The 13561-nt window shown below is 49.1% G+C and overlaps 4 protein-coding genes across 4 annotated transcripts; all 4 read left to right on the top strand.

Moving 5' to 3' along the window:
• Positions 1-249: 249 nt before the first annotated feature.
• CTRU02_200814 (acid phosphatase) lies at positions 250-1571 on the top strand (the record flags this gene model as incomplete). Its single annotated transcript, XM_036718827.1, has 2 exons — positions 250-496; positions 553-1571. The coding sequence occupies 2 exons, from the start codon at positions 250-252 to the stop codon at positions 1569-1571; spliced, it is 1266 nt and encodes a 421-aa protein (XP_036589827.1).
• Positions 1572-2597: 1026 nt separating this feature from the next.
• CTRU02_200813 (vacuolar iron transporter) lies at positions 2598-3398 on the top strand (the record flags this gene model as incomplete). Its single annotated transcript, XM_036718826.1, has 1 exon — positions 2598-3398. The coding sequence occupies one exon, from the start codon at positions 2598-2600 to the stop codon at positions 3396-3398; it is 801 nt and encodes a 266-aa protein (XP_036589826.1).
• A 1127-nt stretch (positions 3399-4525) lies between these two features.
• Positions 4526-5284, top strand: CTRU02_200812 (short-chain dehydrogenase; the record flags this gene model as incomplete). The annotated part of the gene is made up of 1 exon (XM_036718825.1): positions 4526-5284. One exon carries the CDS (start codon positions 4526-4528, stop codon positions 5282-5284), a length of 759 nt encoding a protein of 252 aa, XP_036589825.1.
• A 2650-nt stretch (positions 5285-7934) lies between these two features.
• Positions 7935-13235, top strand: CTRU02_200811 (ankyrin repeat domain-containing protein 28; the record flags this gene model as incomplete). Its single annotated transcript, XM_070203747.1, has 1 exon — positions 7935-13235. The coding sequence occupies one exon, from the start codon at positions 7935-7937 to the stop codon at positions 13233-13235; it is 5301 nt and encodes a 1766-aa protein (XP_070062329.1).
• Positions 13236-13561: the final 326 nt, after the last annotated feature.

The raw sequence follows: 13561 nt of genomic DNA, 5'->3' as shown, positions 1-13561 counted from the left end.
GTCCCGCCCCGCTGACCCCGAGCGGCAAGCTGGTCCCGCTGCACCTGGATAGCAGAATGTCACCCGTCAAAGGCTGTGGCTCATCATTTTTTTACGCTGCCGGATTCCCGAGAGCGGTAGTTGCCGCAGCTGAGGGAAACAATCATAACTAGCGTCGTGCTCTGCTTCTCTCTTGCTCCCGGAAATGTTACCCATCCCTCTCAGGTCCTCTCACTCGTTTGAAGGCTTCCTGGCATTCACTAATTCACGATGCGTTGCGTCTCAGTCTCGACCTTGTTCTTCACAGTTGGTGCACACGCGGCCGCTGTTAAATCCAAGGCAGGATGTCCTACCGGCTGGGAGACTTCATACACTGCCACTGCTACAGCTGCGGTAGCTGCTGCTGCTGCGACGGCCAAGACGAGCAGTCCAACGAGCCATGTCAAAGGCAAAGCTTTTGATCGATTCGTCGTGATTTGGAACGAGAACACGGACTACGAGAAGGCACGCGGTGATCGTAAGTTCAACCCACACCCCACCCATGCTGCATATCATGATGCTGACACCTCGCAGCCAACCTGTCGTGGTTGATCCAGAGGGGTATCCTTCTGGATAACAACTTCGCCGTGACCCATCCGTCGGAGCCCAATTACTTCGCGGCAGTCTCTGGTGACTATTTCGGTATGCAAAACGACAACTTCAACCGCGCCGACCGCAACGTGTCCACCGTGTTCGATCTCCTCGACACCAAGGGTATTTCTTGGGCTTCCTACCAGGAGGACATGCCCTTCTCCGGCTTCGAGGGCATGGCTTGGGTGAACCAGAAGAATGGCGCCAACGACTACGTCCGCAAGCACAACCCGCCCATCTTTTTCGACAGCGTCACGCGTTACGAGCAGCGCCTGTCGCAGATCAAGAACCTCTCCATGATCGACAAGGGCGCCTCCATGTTCCACCGGGATCTCAAGGAGAACAAGTTGCCTCAGTGGATGTTCATCACGCCCAACATGACCTCGGATGGCCACGACACTTCCGTCACGGTCGCAGGCACGTGGACGAGGAATTTCTTGGAGCCATTGTTGGACGACCCCAATTTCATGAGCAACACGCTTGTGCTCGTCACCTTCGACGAGAACGAGACGTACAGCCACCAGAACCGCATCCTCGGTATCCTTTTGGGTGATGCGATTCCGAAGGATAAGATTGGCACCACCGACTCCAACTTTTACAACCACTACTCGGAGCTCTCCACGGTGCAAGCCAACTGGGACCTTCCCACGCTTGGACGGTGGGACGTTGGCGCCAACGTCTTCCAGGTTGTCGCTGACAAAACCAAGAGCGTGCTCAGACAGTGGAGCAGTTCATCCAATGTCCCGGATCGTTTCTGGAACCAGTCGTACGCTGGTTTCTTCAACGTCAAGGCCGCGAGACAATACCCCAAGCCGAACCTAGCTCTGGAGAAGAACGCAGCCGGGAGAAAGATCCTCGAAAGAGTGAAGAAGATCTGGGAGAAGAGCGATGCGCCTACCTACTACCAGGATACCATCCAAATCCCCGATGGTCTTAACCCACCTGCTGGATACGCAGCTTAATCGAGCATTAGGCTCTAGATTCATCCATCATAGATAACTGTAATGACCTTACGTAGAGTCATTGACCTGTAATGGAATTTTCCCACCTTGGAGAATATTGAGTTCCCTTGCAGTAACATTCACACGTATTCCCACCAAAGAACTTCGCCATCAAGGTGACATGGATGACAGCCTATCACCGGTGCCGAATTGATCAGCATTTCCCTCGAGAATGTATGTAAACGTCAACATCCAGCCACTCGGATGAGCCGTTTCGTTTCGTGGTGTACAAAACCAGGTCGTGTGATGTCGTTGACTTGCCCCACGAGGAATCATACGCGGGCGACAGGGGGGAAGCACTTGGAGTGGAGAGCGACCATCCACCTCCGCCCCCTCAAAAGTTGCTCCCTCAGGAAGGTGGGAAATGCCAAGCTGCTAATTGGACACTCGACAGGGGACCATTTCCTCCGATATCCACCCACGTGGGCTGTCTTGGCATCGCAGCTGGGCAAAAGCTTGGCCTTTCTTTTGCTCTCTCTCCACGTCCTCCACAGCATCGGAGAACTAAAAAGGTTCAATAACTCCACCAGATATCACTCCGCCTCACGGCATCTGATATCCGATTACTGAGGTGTTTTTTTTTTTCGTCTTGGCTGCCATGCTTGGAATTTATGATTCCCTCGTTGAGTTGCCACTAGAAACGACAGGAATTAGCGTGAAAGAAATCGGTGTTGGTTTTGGTTAGTGTATTTCGTTTCGCGAGGGGGTAATCCTGGTCCAGAACCTGAAGCCAGAAGACGCAGACTTCTCGGCGTCTGCTTCTGATCGCCAAGGGTCGGGGCCTGTCTTTTGGAGTTCTTGGGCGCTTTCTCAACTTTTCCACCCTTTCATCACATTTTTTACGCTTGTGTCTGTTAGCATAGCCATTCTCACAGACTTCATCGCTCTGGCCCAGGGTCCTCGCAGTCCATACAACAATGGCATGACTGCCGTTACACTCATGATCTTTTTCAAGGCCAGCAACTCCTGAGACTTTTTCTGGTGAAAATGGCGTCTGCAAACCTTGCCCGATTTCTATCAGACTTCACCCTTGGTTTCTCCGATGGTCTCACCGTCCCATTTGCTCTGACCGCCGGTTTGAGCTCCCTCGGCCGCAGCGAGACTGTCATTTATGCCGGACTGGCGGAACTCTGTGCGGGATGCATCAGCATGGGTATCGGCGGTTACTTAGCTGCGAGAGATGCTTCGCGTCAGGACCTTCAAACGCCGTCGCGTGAGTCTGAAGAGGAGCAAGGCATGCTTCTCACAGAGCGACATAGCGAGGAAGAACAAGAAGAAGCAGAGGAAAAGAGTACAACAAACACGAGTAGCGAAGCTGAAAAGGATGTGCGCCGGTATCTTCATCCGCTCAATCTCCCGGAATCGACGATTGCGACGGTTATCGAGGCCATTAAGTCTCAACCACAGGGAACCATCTGGGCTTCCAAAAGGATACGAAGCTCCGAGTCTTCACCAGAGCTCAACGACGCTGTTGCTCTTCAAAGTGGTTTCTTGGCGTCGCCAATCTTTTCAGGCTTGTCCATTGCGCTGGGTTATCTTGGCGGAGGCTTGCTGCCTCTGATTCCCTACTTCATCGCGTCGAATGTAGGGCAAGGCCTCCGTTGGAGTATTTTCATTTGTCTCGTTGCGCTATTAGCATTTGGTGTTGGTAAGAGTTGGGCTTTGGGCAGCAGAAAAGACTCTTGGAAGTGGTGCTTATGGGAAGGTGTTCAGATGGCGTTCTTCGGGTTTTGCGCTGCGGGCGCTGCGGTGTTATGTGTGAGTATCGTAGATCAACGAGCCCAATGACATTTAATATGAAGATTTCCAATTGGAAGAGCAATGGCGGCTGCATCATGCAAGTGGTCTTTTTTAACTGAATTATTTTTTGATTAGATGTGATTGCCGCTGCGCGTCAACGCACCCCACGCGCTGAGTAATGGTTGAATTGGCGCTGTAGCGCACTAAATGTGGAATGGGTTGGACTTCGTGATTAGTGAACAGCGGGGATTTCCGACCTCGGACACAACTGATCAGTAAACCTTCCAAGGCAGCCAGCCAGTTGACGATAGCGAGCAGTGGGCCTTACTAATCAGCCACAATCTCAATGAAACTTGTGCGAATCAAAATTTCTACCATCAACTTGATTATATGTTTTGCCTATCGAGTTTGTTGTCGTGGTTTTTGAGACCTGCCAGTTGCTGACATGCATGACCAAATGCACATCAGGAAGCGGCTAGTTAAAGGGTCCAATGAAAGATTAGTGTGGTTTTTTTTATTGACTGCAGGCTAACTACCTAGCATAACCTGCCTGTTAGACCTTGACAGATAGATATACAGCAACAAAATTTAGCAACTGCGAAACGAGGGACTTTGAAAGGACTAAATTCCAGAGGAATGCGAATACTATAATTTCTCCTTCAAAGTTGCCGATACTACTCTAAGCAAAATCCTAAATATGTGCTTCCATCGATAATTCGTGTTGTGGTGATGCATCAACCTATGTGCGTCTCAAGCGCCTTCAGCGACAGACCAAACGTCCAAAATGATCAGTGCCTTCGAACAGCCACAACCCCATCGCCAAGCATAATCCACTTGTTGCTTCTCATTCCCCAGTGTTAGGTACGTTTCAAGCCGCATAACGTCATTATTAATGCAACCTACGTGCTGGATTAGCAAGCTTTCTGCAAGCTTCGTTGCCAAGACCGACCACGCCGCGGACACCGGAATGATGGAAGCTCCCGACTTATTTTCCATTCCCAATCATCCCAAGATTCACAACTCTAATACTGTAGTTGAATTGCATTTAAAGACGTGACGTCTTCCTTTCCATCTGTCTTTACATTCCCACCAGCTCATCGAAACATATCACCCCAAGCACTCACCCTAACCCCACAAAACAACACCAGCATCAGCCAAACCAAGTCCACCTCACAATGGCTTCCAACAAGACCTATCTCATCACCGGCGCCAACCGCGGCATCGGAAAAGGCTTCACGAGCCTGCTCCTCCAGCGCCCCTCAACCACTGTCATCGCCGGTGTCCGTGACCTCTCCAACGATTCTTCCCAAGCCCTCACCTCCCTCCCTAAAGCCGACGGCTCCAAACTCATCCTCGTCAAGATCGACTCCTCTGTCGAAAGCGACCCGAGCACGGCCGTCTCACAGCTTCAGAAAGAGCACGGCATAACATCTCTGGACGTCGTCATCGCCAACGCGGGAATCTCACACTCCAGCTCTCAAGTCCGTGAGGTCCCCGTCGAGGCTTCGCTGGAGCATTTCAAGGTCAACTCCATCGCGCCCCTCCTCCTCTTCGGCGCCGCCGCCCCGCTGCTCAAGAACAGCGAGAGCCCAATCTTCGTCGCCGTCTCCTCAGTCATTGGAAGCAACGGTGCGCAGGAGATGCTGAACCAGGGCTTCCCAGGAGCCAGCCTGGCCCCGTACGGCGCGAGCAAGGCGGCCCTTAACTGGCTTGTGCGGAGGTTGCACTTCGAGGAGCCCTGGTTGACTAGCTTTGTCTTCCACCCCGGTCTGGTTGAGACGGATATGTCTGCGAAGATGGGTTCTGATTTGAAGGCTGCGGGAGCTATCAGTGTCAAGCAGAGCGTGGATGGGATGGTGGCTACCATTGATGGCGCAACCAAGGCGACTAGCGGCACTTTTAAGAACCACGACGGCAGCGATTTGCCTTGGTGATTTAGAAGTGCTTCTTCTTGGCGGAAATCTTTCCTTTGTGGTATTAGGCAGTTGAGGAATGATGTGTCTGGGGAACAAGATGCTGCTTTTGCCCACACTTTGGACTCTTTTAGTACTTTGTAACGCGTTCAAATGCAACAATTATGAAACTAAACTAGTTTGCTACCACTTGTGAATACCAATAAGTACTTCTCAATTTGTAAAGTGTACTGCTAAAGGATTCAAATCGGCGCCCTTGTTTTCAACACAAAGGTTTTAGACCTTCGGGCTTGTTTAATTTTGGTGGAAGAGGATACGTGTGAAAAGAGGCAGGAGAAACTTCCGTAGTTTACACTCACTGTACACTACAGGCCGAAATTGAAAGGCGGAATTTCTCTGCTTCAAGACCCTTAAAGACAAGGTATCTTCCTATTGGGAAAGAGCTTCTTAAGTTCATCAAATCTCGCCACAAACTCCAATATCTTTGCCCTAATGATGTTGTCCTTTGATGTATCCGTGATGCTGTAGATGCCCGCCGTCGCCCAGGAGCCAAAGGCCAAGAGAGGGCCAACCATAGGAACAAGACCGCCAACACCAATCACCATCATTAAGCTACAGTGTCGAGTCACTCGCACACGTTCAACAGCTTTAGAGCGTTGAAAGAATAAACGCCCTATCATTCTCGCAGATCTCTTCGTGTCGATCGCCATGTGGCTCAAGAACATCGCGAAATGCTGGCAATTCCATAGAATGGGTAAGTACTTCCCCCATCTTAGACACATTTCAAAACCTTTCTCTTACATAAGCCCCTCGTTTATCATGAAGTTAGGTTGGATGCGGAACTCACCCCGCTGTGAGATCCAGTCGTTTGACCACTTCGTTAAGCCAAGGTCTTGGATAGTGGTGATGCTCATGACCGAGGCCGCTGACCACCTTGTACTGTGATGTACATCATCATAGCTGTGGCTGGTAGTTGAGAATAAAAAACATGCTTTTTGAGATTTGTGAACTCCAAGGTCGAAATAATCAGCGTCAAGGAAGATTTGCCGACACGTGGGGCTCGAATAGTCGTATTCACCACTTGGAATGACGCATAACGCCCAATGTTGACGGATAGGCAATACGTCGGAAAGACTGGGTACCGCTTGCCCCTTTCCTATCACACACCAGTCAACACTGGTAGCAGCTTGCTGTTGGGATGCTAGAGGGCACGAAACGAGGAGACACCGTCGAGCTGGAAGTTGATCAAACGGATCAACTGTTTTGTTTGCGCCCATGATGGTTGCATTGATGGGTCCTGTTCTGTATTAAACATCAAACATCGAATCTCTGTAAGAAGGAGTTTCCGAATCTCAGCATCTTTTAACGTCTGCCAAACAGCTTGTGGATGGTGTTTTGATCTGGCATTGGACCGTAATTCGTCAGGCAGCAACGAGAATCGCTACCCAGTGAAAAGCTACTTCACAGATGGCTGCATGCTATCTTTTAACCAAGAACTAGAGGTTCGTCGAGACGTCACTGGTTTGTTCTGGCGGATAATGACTTCTTTGATCTCTCGCAGTAGTGCGAACTTGAAATCATCTTTGAGTCACTACTACAAAGGCACTCTAGCTGTCTCTACCTAGGATCTATGACTTTACATTAGCATGGACTGAAACTTCTGGAAAAGTAGAGTGAAAAACTGGAAGCAAGTTCGTCTTGACAGAAACTCAAAGATGACGAGGGCCACGCAGATATTGGAACTTCCAGGATGCACCATGACTTATCTAATGGTATTTCGAGAACCAAGATGGTTGCCCACATTTTCATGTCAAGGGAACAGCTGTGGCGGTTTTCTTTTTTTTTATGCCTCTGCTGGTTTAGTTGCAGTTTGCCTGCTTTCAGTGGCGGCCTATCCCATCGACTGCGGCAATACGCCAATTACCCCTGAGCCCTCCTTCACCAGCTAGTTAAGGTACTTGGCACATTGAGCCTCCTTCTTTTGAGTGGTCATCTGCGCGGCGACTTCGCTTGTGGTATGAAGTACAACTCGCAAAATCTGACGACAGGGTAAAAACACCCCGTTTAGGGCTTGAAAACCGATTGAAATGATTTTTTATTCGCGACTCACCATGAAGCTATCAGTTGCGATGAATAATAGGATGCTCTTTTCGCTTGATCTGGTCCATACGGTGGAAAGGCCCGAAAATGTCTGCCCTTATGCCTCCGCAGCTACTATTGACTGCATGATGCACGAAATTAGTTCCCATGCATGCGCGGCTTGTTCACTTTGCAGGCCCAAAACGCCAGTACTCGTGTCCAGCTGACAGCTGTAAAGTATGTCTGCCTTACATGCCCAGGAGCTTCGTCCATGGCGTAATATGATTGGCGCCATCCAATGTGTAGCCTGATTCAGTATTGTTCTTGCATTCATCCACGGTACAACGATAACCAGCTGCAGGACCCTGCCAATTAGGCAGCCGATCTGTTTTGACGTGGCATACAGCTGTGGCAAACGATTCGCTTGCAGCAAGCCTGGGCGTCCTGCGAAATTCCATAATGCTAATGCAAAAATGCCGGAGTCCCTCTACAGAAAGGCGTCATCTTCATCCCATCTCTCAGCAAAAGTTGTGTGGAAGACGATAAACTAAACTGCAGCAATACTTTGCAAATACTCGTTGCCAAGTCAACTATGAGGCATCTTTCCGCCGTTCATTTTTACCTTCTCCTATTTGCTTTTGGGGTCGGAACTGCGTATGCAGGTGGGTGGGATGATTTTTCAAACAACCTAGCCACCGATCTTGCGCCAATTCTGGCCCTGTTCGGTGAGCAAGTCACAAAACAGTTCCTAAGCGAGTCTACAACGATATGGGACAATGTCATTTTCGCAATGGCACCCTTAGGTGTTATTACGGCAGTTGTATCCGCGATCCGAGTCCGCGGCGGATCTTCCTTACGCGCATTCATTGGTCGAGCGCAGGAGGGAGGCGGTATCGCTGAGGCGGAGCTTTGCTCGTCTACCAGTCGCGATGTCTGCGAACTATACAACAACGGCGCTATCGTTAGGGTATTTGGACACCCTAAGATCCTTGAGATTATTTATGATCGCAAGGCCTCAGAGGAAGAATTTTCTAGGGACGACCCAATACCGTCGGAATGCGGCATTTACCTTTCTCGAGAATACCTTGGAAAAAGAAGGTTTGGTACCTTTGACGAGTATGAGAAAACTGCTTTTGGTACTTGGGCCAAAAAACCATCTGATGATGATGAAGAAACCCAGGCACTCGCACCTGACAACGCATTTGCCCCAAACCCCAATCTCTCATTCAATATAGGGATAAGAAGATCGCCTGAAAAGCTTACGTGGCTAGGAGCTGCTGTTGCATTCCTTGCGCAAGCATCCGTCATAGTTTTTGGAGGTCTTGTCACATCATGGGGCTGGAAGAAAGATGAAAATGTGCCGCCCCGTTGGGCCTTTCCTCTGATGTCATTCGGAACAGTCGCATTATGCGGCGGAATGTTCTACTGCGCGTTCTTGGTGGAAACCAGCACCGAGGAAAAGATGTTCCGCAGGGTGGTCAGCAAAGATAATGACGTGGATGCAAAAGAACATTCATCCACTTCCACTCTCTATGTGGTTCAGCCAGGAAACCAGACTATAGGGGATCAAACTTTCAACTCGTTCTTGTTTGACGATTCTACAGCTCCGATAAACCAATACATCACATCCCGGAGGGCACCGAAACAGGTTGACAATCAGCTAGGAGTATGGATTGCGATTTCCGCAACGATTTTCGGTTTTGTCCTCCAGTTTGTGGGCCTGAGAGCCATGCATTCGGCCGTTTCTGTTCTTCAACTTGGGGTGATTATAATCGTCAGTCTTATCCGCGCAGGATTGAGGACACAACGCTTGCGCAACAAACACAACCTCTTGCATAATCGTTCAGACGAAGTAGAGGGCCATGAGCTGGATTGGCTGGCTTTGCAAATGGGAAAACATGGAAAATACAAGGACAAGCACTTTAGCTGGGTCGTTAGCAGTCCGGTCTCAAACGTGGACTCCGCCGATAATCACAAAAATAGTTCAGAAGGCAACGGCATCGATCATGACAACAGTCTCTCCAAGGAGCCCGATCAGTATTCTCAGAAGGACGTAAAAGTCGACAGAGAGACCAAGATAGCCTCAAAAAAGAGTTCAGAACTAGGCTCAATTGCAAGAACGTTCCACCTCCGATCCCGGTTGGCAGAATTGACAAGCCATACAAGGCTCAAAAAGTCAAAATCGTCGACAGCATGGGATGATCGCCTGGTGCCTGTGCGGCAACTGGCTCAAAAGTTGAGGAACGCGATTGAGAGTAGCATCAAAATTCTTTTGCCGAAAGAATCACGCTCAAGTACCGAATCACTTTCGTGGAATCTCTTTGTGGCAGAATATGTCTGCGGAGAGTCCTCGTCTAGCACTGAAAGAATCTCGCTTAGTATACCACTCCAAGGTAGCAACGAGAAGCCTGAGGCATGGGACATACTGCAACGGCATCTAGAGGCCGTTTTGGGCCTATGGATATGGTCAATCATGTCCGACCCTCGGTTGGAGGAGCGTGACAAGTTCGACTACAGGGTATCGAAAGCGTCGGAATTACGTTCTGCTCGCATCATAGCCATTGGAACGACTGAGGAAATGAATCGTGCGAGAATAGAAATAGGCCTTTGGACTGATGATTTTCCTACAACAACAGAGAGGGAGTTGACGGCGGAGAGTGATCGGATGCAAAGGGGGCCAGACAATCTATGGAAGACTCAGACAAAGAAGACACCAGACGAAGAACAGATTCACAACTCACTGGAAACGTCAAGTTCAGTAACCTCCTGTACTAACTCGCTGTTGCGCCTCTTCGGTTGGCAACTCTCAACGACGCCATCTTCCAACTGCTTGCCGACCGAGACGTATGCCTTGACAGTTAATCTCAACCATTCCATTTCTACAGCTTGCGCCCACGACATATACCAGTCGTTCCTTTGTGCCGCGGCAGAAGTTCTCGATTACATTGAAGGACCGGTACAGTACTCAAAGGGAAGTAGAGGCTTCTTCCTTGAGCATGAAGTGATTTCCGGTCTCGCGGAATGCTTCCAGAAAAGTAGCCTTGGTTCCTCTGAAGATGCTTTATCCGTTATCCTTCCAGCGCTACGATACCGATCCAAGTTGCCTCCTGTCACGGCCGCTCTTCCTAGGGTCTACAATGAAGCTGAAGACCTGAGGAAAAAGAAAAGTTTCAAGGAGGCGGAGGATGTGCTCAAATGGGCCTGGGAAAACGCAGGGAAAATGATGGGGGAAGAGAGGACTGCCGGATTAGAAGCAATTATGCTACAATTCGGTGAACTTTACCGGAATGCGCTATTTTGCAAAGATGAAGCCCAAGAATTATTCGCTAAAAAGGGAATTTCCTGGATGAATGAAGAATCACACAAAAGCTCACACGACTCGCTTGCGATGATTTCGGATCGCTACGTAGCGCTCTGGCAAGGAGAAGTGGACAAGTCGAAGCAAGTAAAAGCCGAAGATATTATCGGTCCACTCTCAAGGGGCGATAGAACGAATACTCTAGCGTTGATCAGCCAAGCCACAGAACTCGTATACCGGGATGGCGACGGTCGCACAGTTCTATCCTGGGCAGCTCAGCAAGGTTGGCCAGAAGTTGTCAAAGCAGCTATAGATATTGGCTCAGCGATCGACTCCGAGGATAAAGATAGAAGAACCCCATTGAGCTACGCTGCTGAGCGCGGGCATGGCGAGATAGTGAGAATTTTGATGAATAATCGGGCCCTCCCAGTGGATTCATCTAATCGAACTCCTCTTTCGCATGCTTCTGCCGGTGGTTATGTGGCTGTATTGGGCGAGTTGCTCCCTGATCCTCGTGTGAACATCCACGAGACTGACGATAACGGATACTCAGCCTTGCACTGGGCTGCGGAGAAAGGTCATGAGAAAGCAATCGAACTGCTCTTGAAGCATAAGGCCTACATAGATGCATTCGACAGGAATGGCTACACCCCTTTGATTGCCGCGCTGCTCGGACGCCAAAAAGGCGTTGCAGATTTACTGATAGAAGAAAAGGCAGATCACAAGATCAAAATCGATTCTATTGAGGCGTGGCGTTGGGCTATCAGAGAAGGGGAGTGGATGTGTGCTGAAAAACTACTCCGGCTGTTAAATAAGGAGGACCAGAACAGCACGTCGAGTATCAAAAGGAGAAGAGCTATTGTATTGAAACTAACTCACCGGGATTTACCTCTCAGAGTTAGAGAGGATTCTCCGGTGCAAGTGCCGGAGTCCGTCCTCTCGACGTGTATTATTGATGAAAATGGTAGACAGGCCTCAATCTCCGCCGACTCAGTCCAACTCGCCGTCGACAATCGCTACTATGTCAATATCTGGCTGTACGAGGTTTCTGAAGGAGGACAGACATGGAAAAGCCTTGATTTCAACAATGAGAGGTTAATCAAAATAGTTGGTTGGCTGTTAAGTGAGGGTGGAGAACAAGTCAAAATCACGCAAGACATCGTCGAGGCGGCCGCGAGAGACACTGAATTCGGTGAGGAGCTAATGAAGCTATTGCTTGAGGAACGAGGGGATGAGATTACGATTACAGAAGAAGTCGTCAAGGCAGCTGTAGGGAACCAGGCTTATGGGGAGTCTATATTCAGGCTATTGCTTGAGAAACGAGGGGAGATTGCGATTACAGAAGAAGTCGTCAAGGCAGCTGTAGGGAACCAGGCTTATGGGGAGCCTATATTCAGGCTATTGCTTGAGAAACGAGGGGAGATTGCGATTACAGAAGAAGTCGTCAAGGCAGCTATAGGGAACCAGGCTTATGGGGAGCCTATATTCAGGCTATTGCTTGAGGAACGAGGGGATAAGATTGCGATTACAGAAGAAGTCGTCAAGGCAGCTGTAGGGAACCAGGCTTATGGGGAGCCTATATTCAGGCTATTGCTTAGGGAACGAGGGGATGAGATTGCGATTACAGAAGAAGTCGTCAAGGCAGCTGTAGGGAACTATGGTAATGGGGAGTCTATATTCAGGCTATTGCTTGAGGAACGAGGGGATGAGATTACGATTATAGAAGAAGTCGTTAAGGTAGCTGTAGGGAACTGGTTTAATGGGGAGTCTATATTCAGGCTATTGCTTGAGGAACGAGGGGATGAGATTACGATTATAGAAGAAGTCGTTAAGGCAGCTGTAGGGAACGGGATTAATGGGGAGCATATTATAAGACTATTGCTTGAGGAACGAGGGGATAAGATTACGATTACAGAAGAAGTCGTCAAGGCAGCTGTAGGGAACCATGGTAATGGGGAGTCTATACTAAGACTATTGCTTGAGGAACGAGGGGATAAGATTACGATTACGGAAGAAGTTGTTAAGGCAGCTGTAGGGAACCAGGTTGATGGGAAGTCTATACTAAGACTATTGCTTGAGGAACGAGGGGATAAGATTACGATTACGGAAGAAGTTGTTAAGGCAGCTGTAGGGAACCGGAATTATGGGGAGTCTATACTAAGACTATTGCTTGAGGAACGAGGGGATGAGATTACGATTACGGAAGAAGTCGTCAAGGCAGCTGTAGGGAACCAGGTTGATGGGAAGTCTATACTAAGACTATTGCTTGAGGAACGAGGGGTTGAAGTTACGATTACAGGAGATGTTATTGAGGCGGCTGCAATGAATTCTATGTCCGGAAAAAGGATAATGGAGTCATTGCTCAGTGGAAAGGCAGAGATCAAAGTCTCACATAAGCTTGTGGAGGTTCTTGCCCGCACATTTGAAGAGGATTGGATGCAGTCAATATGGTTGATGTGGTCACAGCCGTCCGAGGATAGTCAAGAAGCTAGGGAAGATATGGTTAGAGAAGCCATCTTGAGGAGGTTTGCAGGTAGTCAGGAGGAGCGCGACATGAAAAGACCGCCTACACACTTTCTGAGTGCGTGGCCATAAATAGGCACCATAGATTATCATATTATCATTTGAGAAAACCAGTTCCTCATATGTAGACACATATCCGACACAACGTGCTCGATCTTCAATCCATCATTACATAGACCTAAAAAATTGCTCATAATAGTAGCAAGTAGGTTGGAGAGACTCAACATCTGCCATCGCGGGTACGATCATTCTTTTTTACTGAGTGCATAAGTGGTTGTGTCATCTGGAAGTCTCTCGATGGCTCTTCTACTACATGAAAATGTGTACGAGCTGTGTGGCTCTGATTTCATCCAATTTTCGTCGCATGAGCTATTACTGACCCTGGTGATTTTTCACCT

Source organism: Colletotrichum truncatum (genome assembly GCF_014235925.2).
Source record: "Colletotrichum truncatum strain CMES1059 chromosome Unknown Contig_0001, whole genome shotgun sequence".
NCBI classification, from domain to species: domain Eukaryota; kingdom Fungi; phylum Ascomycota; class Sordariomycetes; order Glomerellales; family Glomerellaceae; genus Colletotrichum; species Colletotrichum truncatum.
This window is presented reverse-complemented; position numbering and strand designations above follow the sequence as displayed.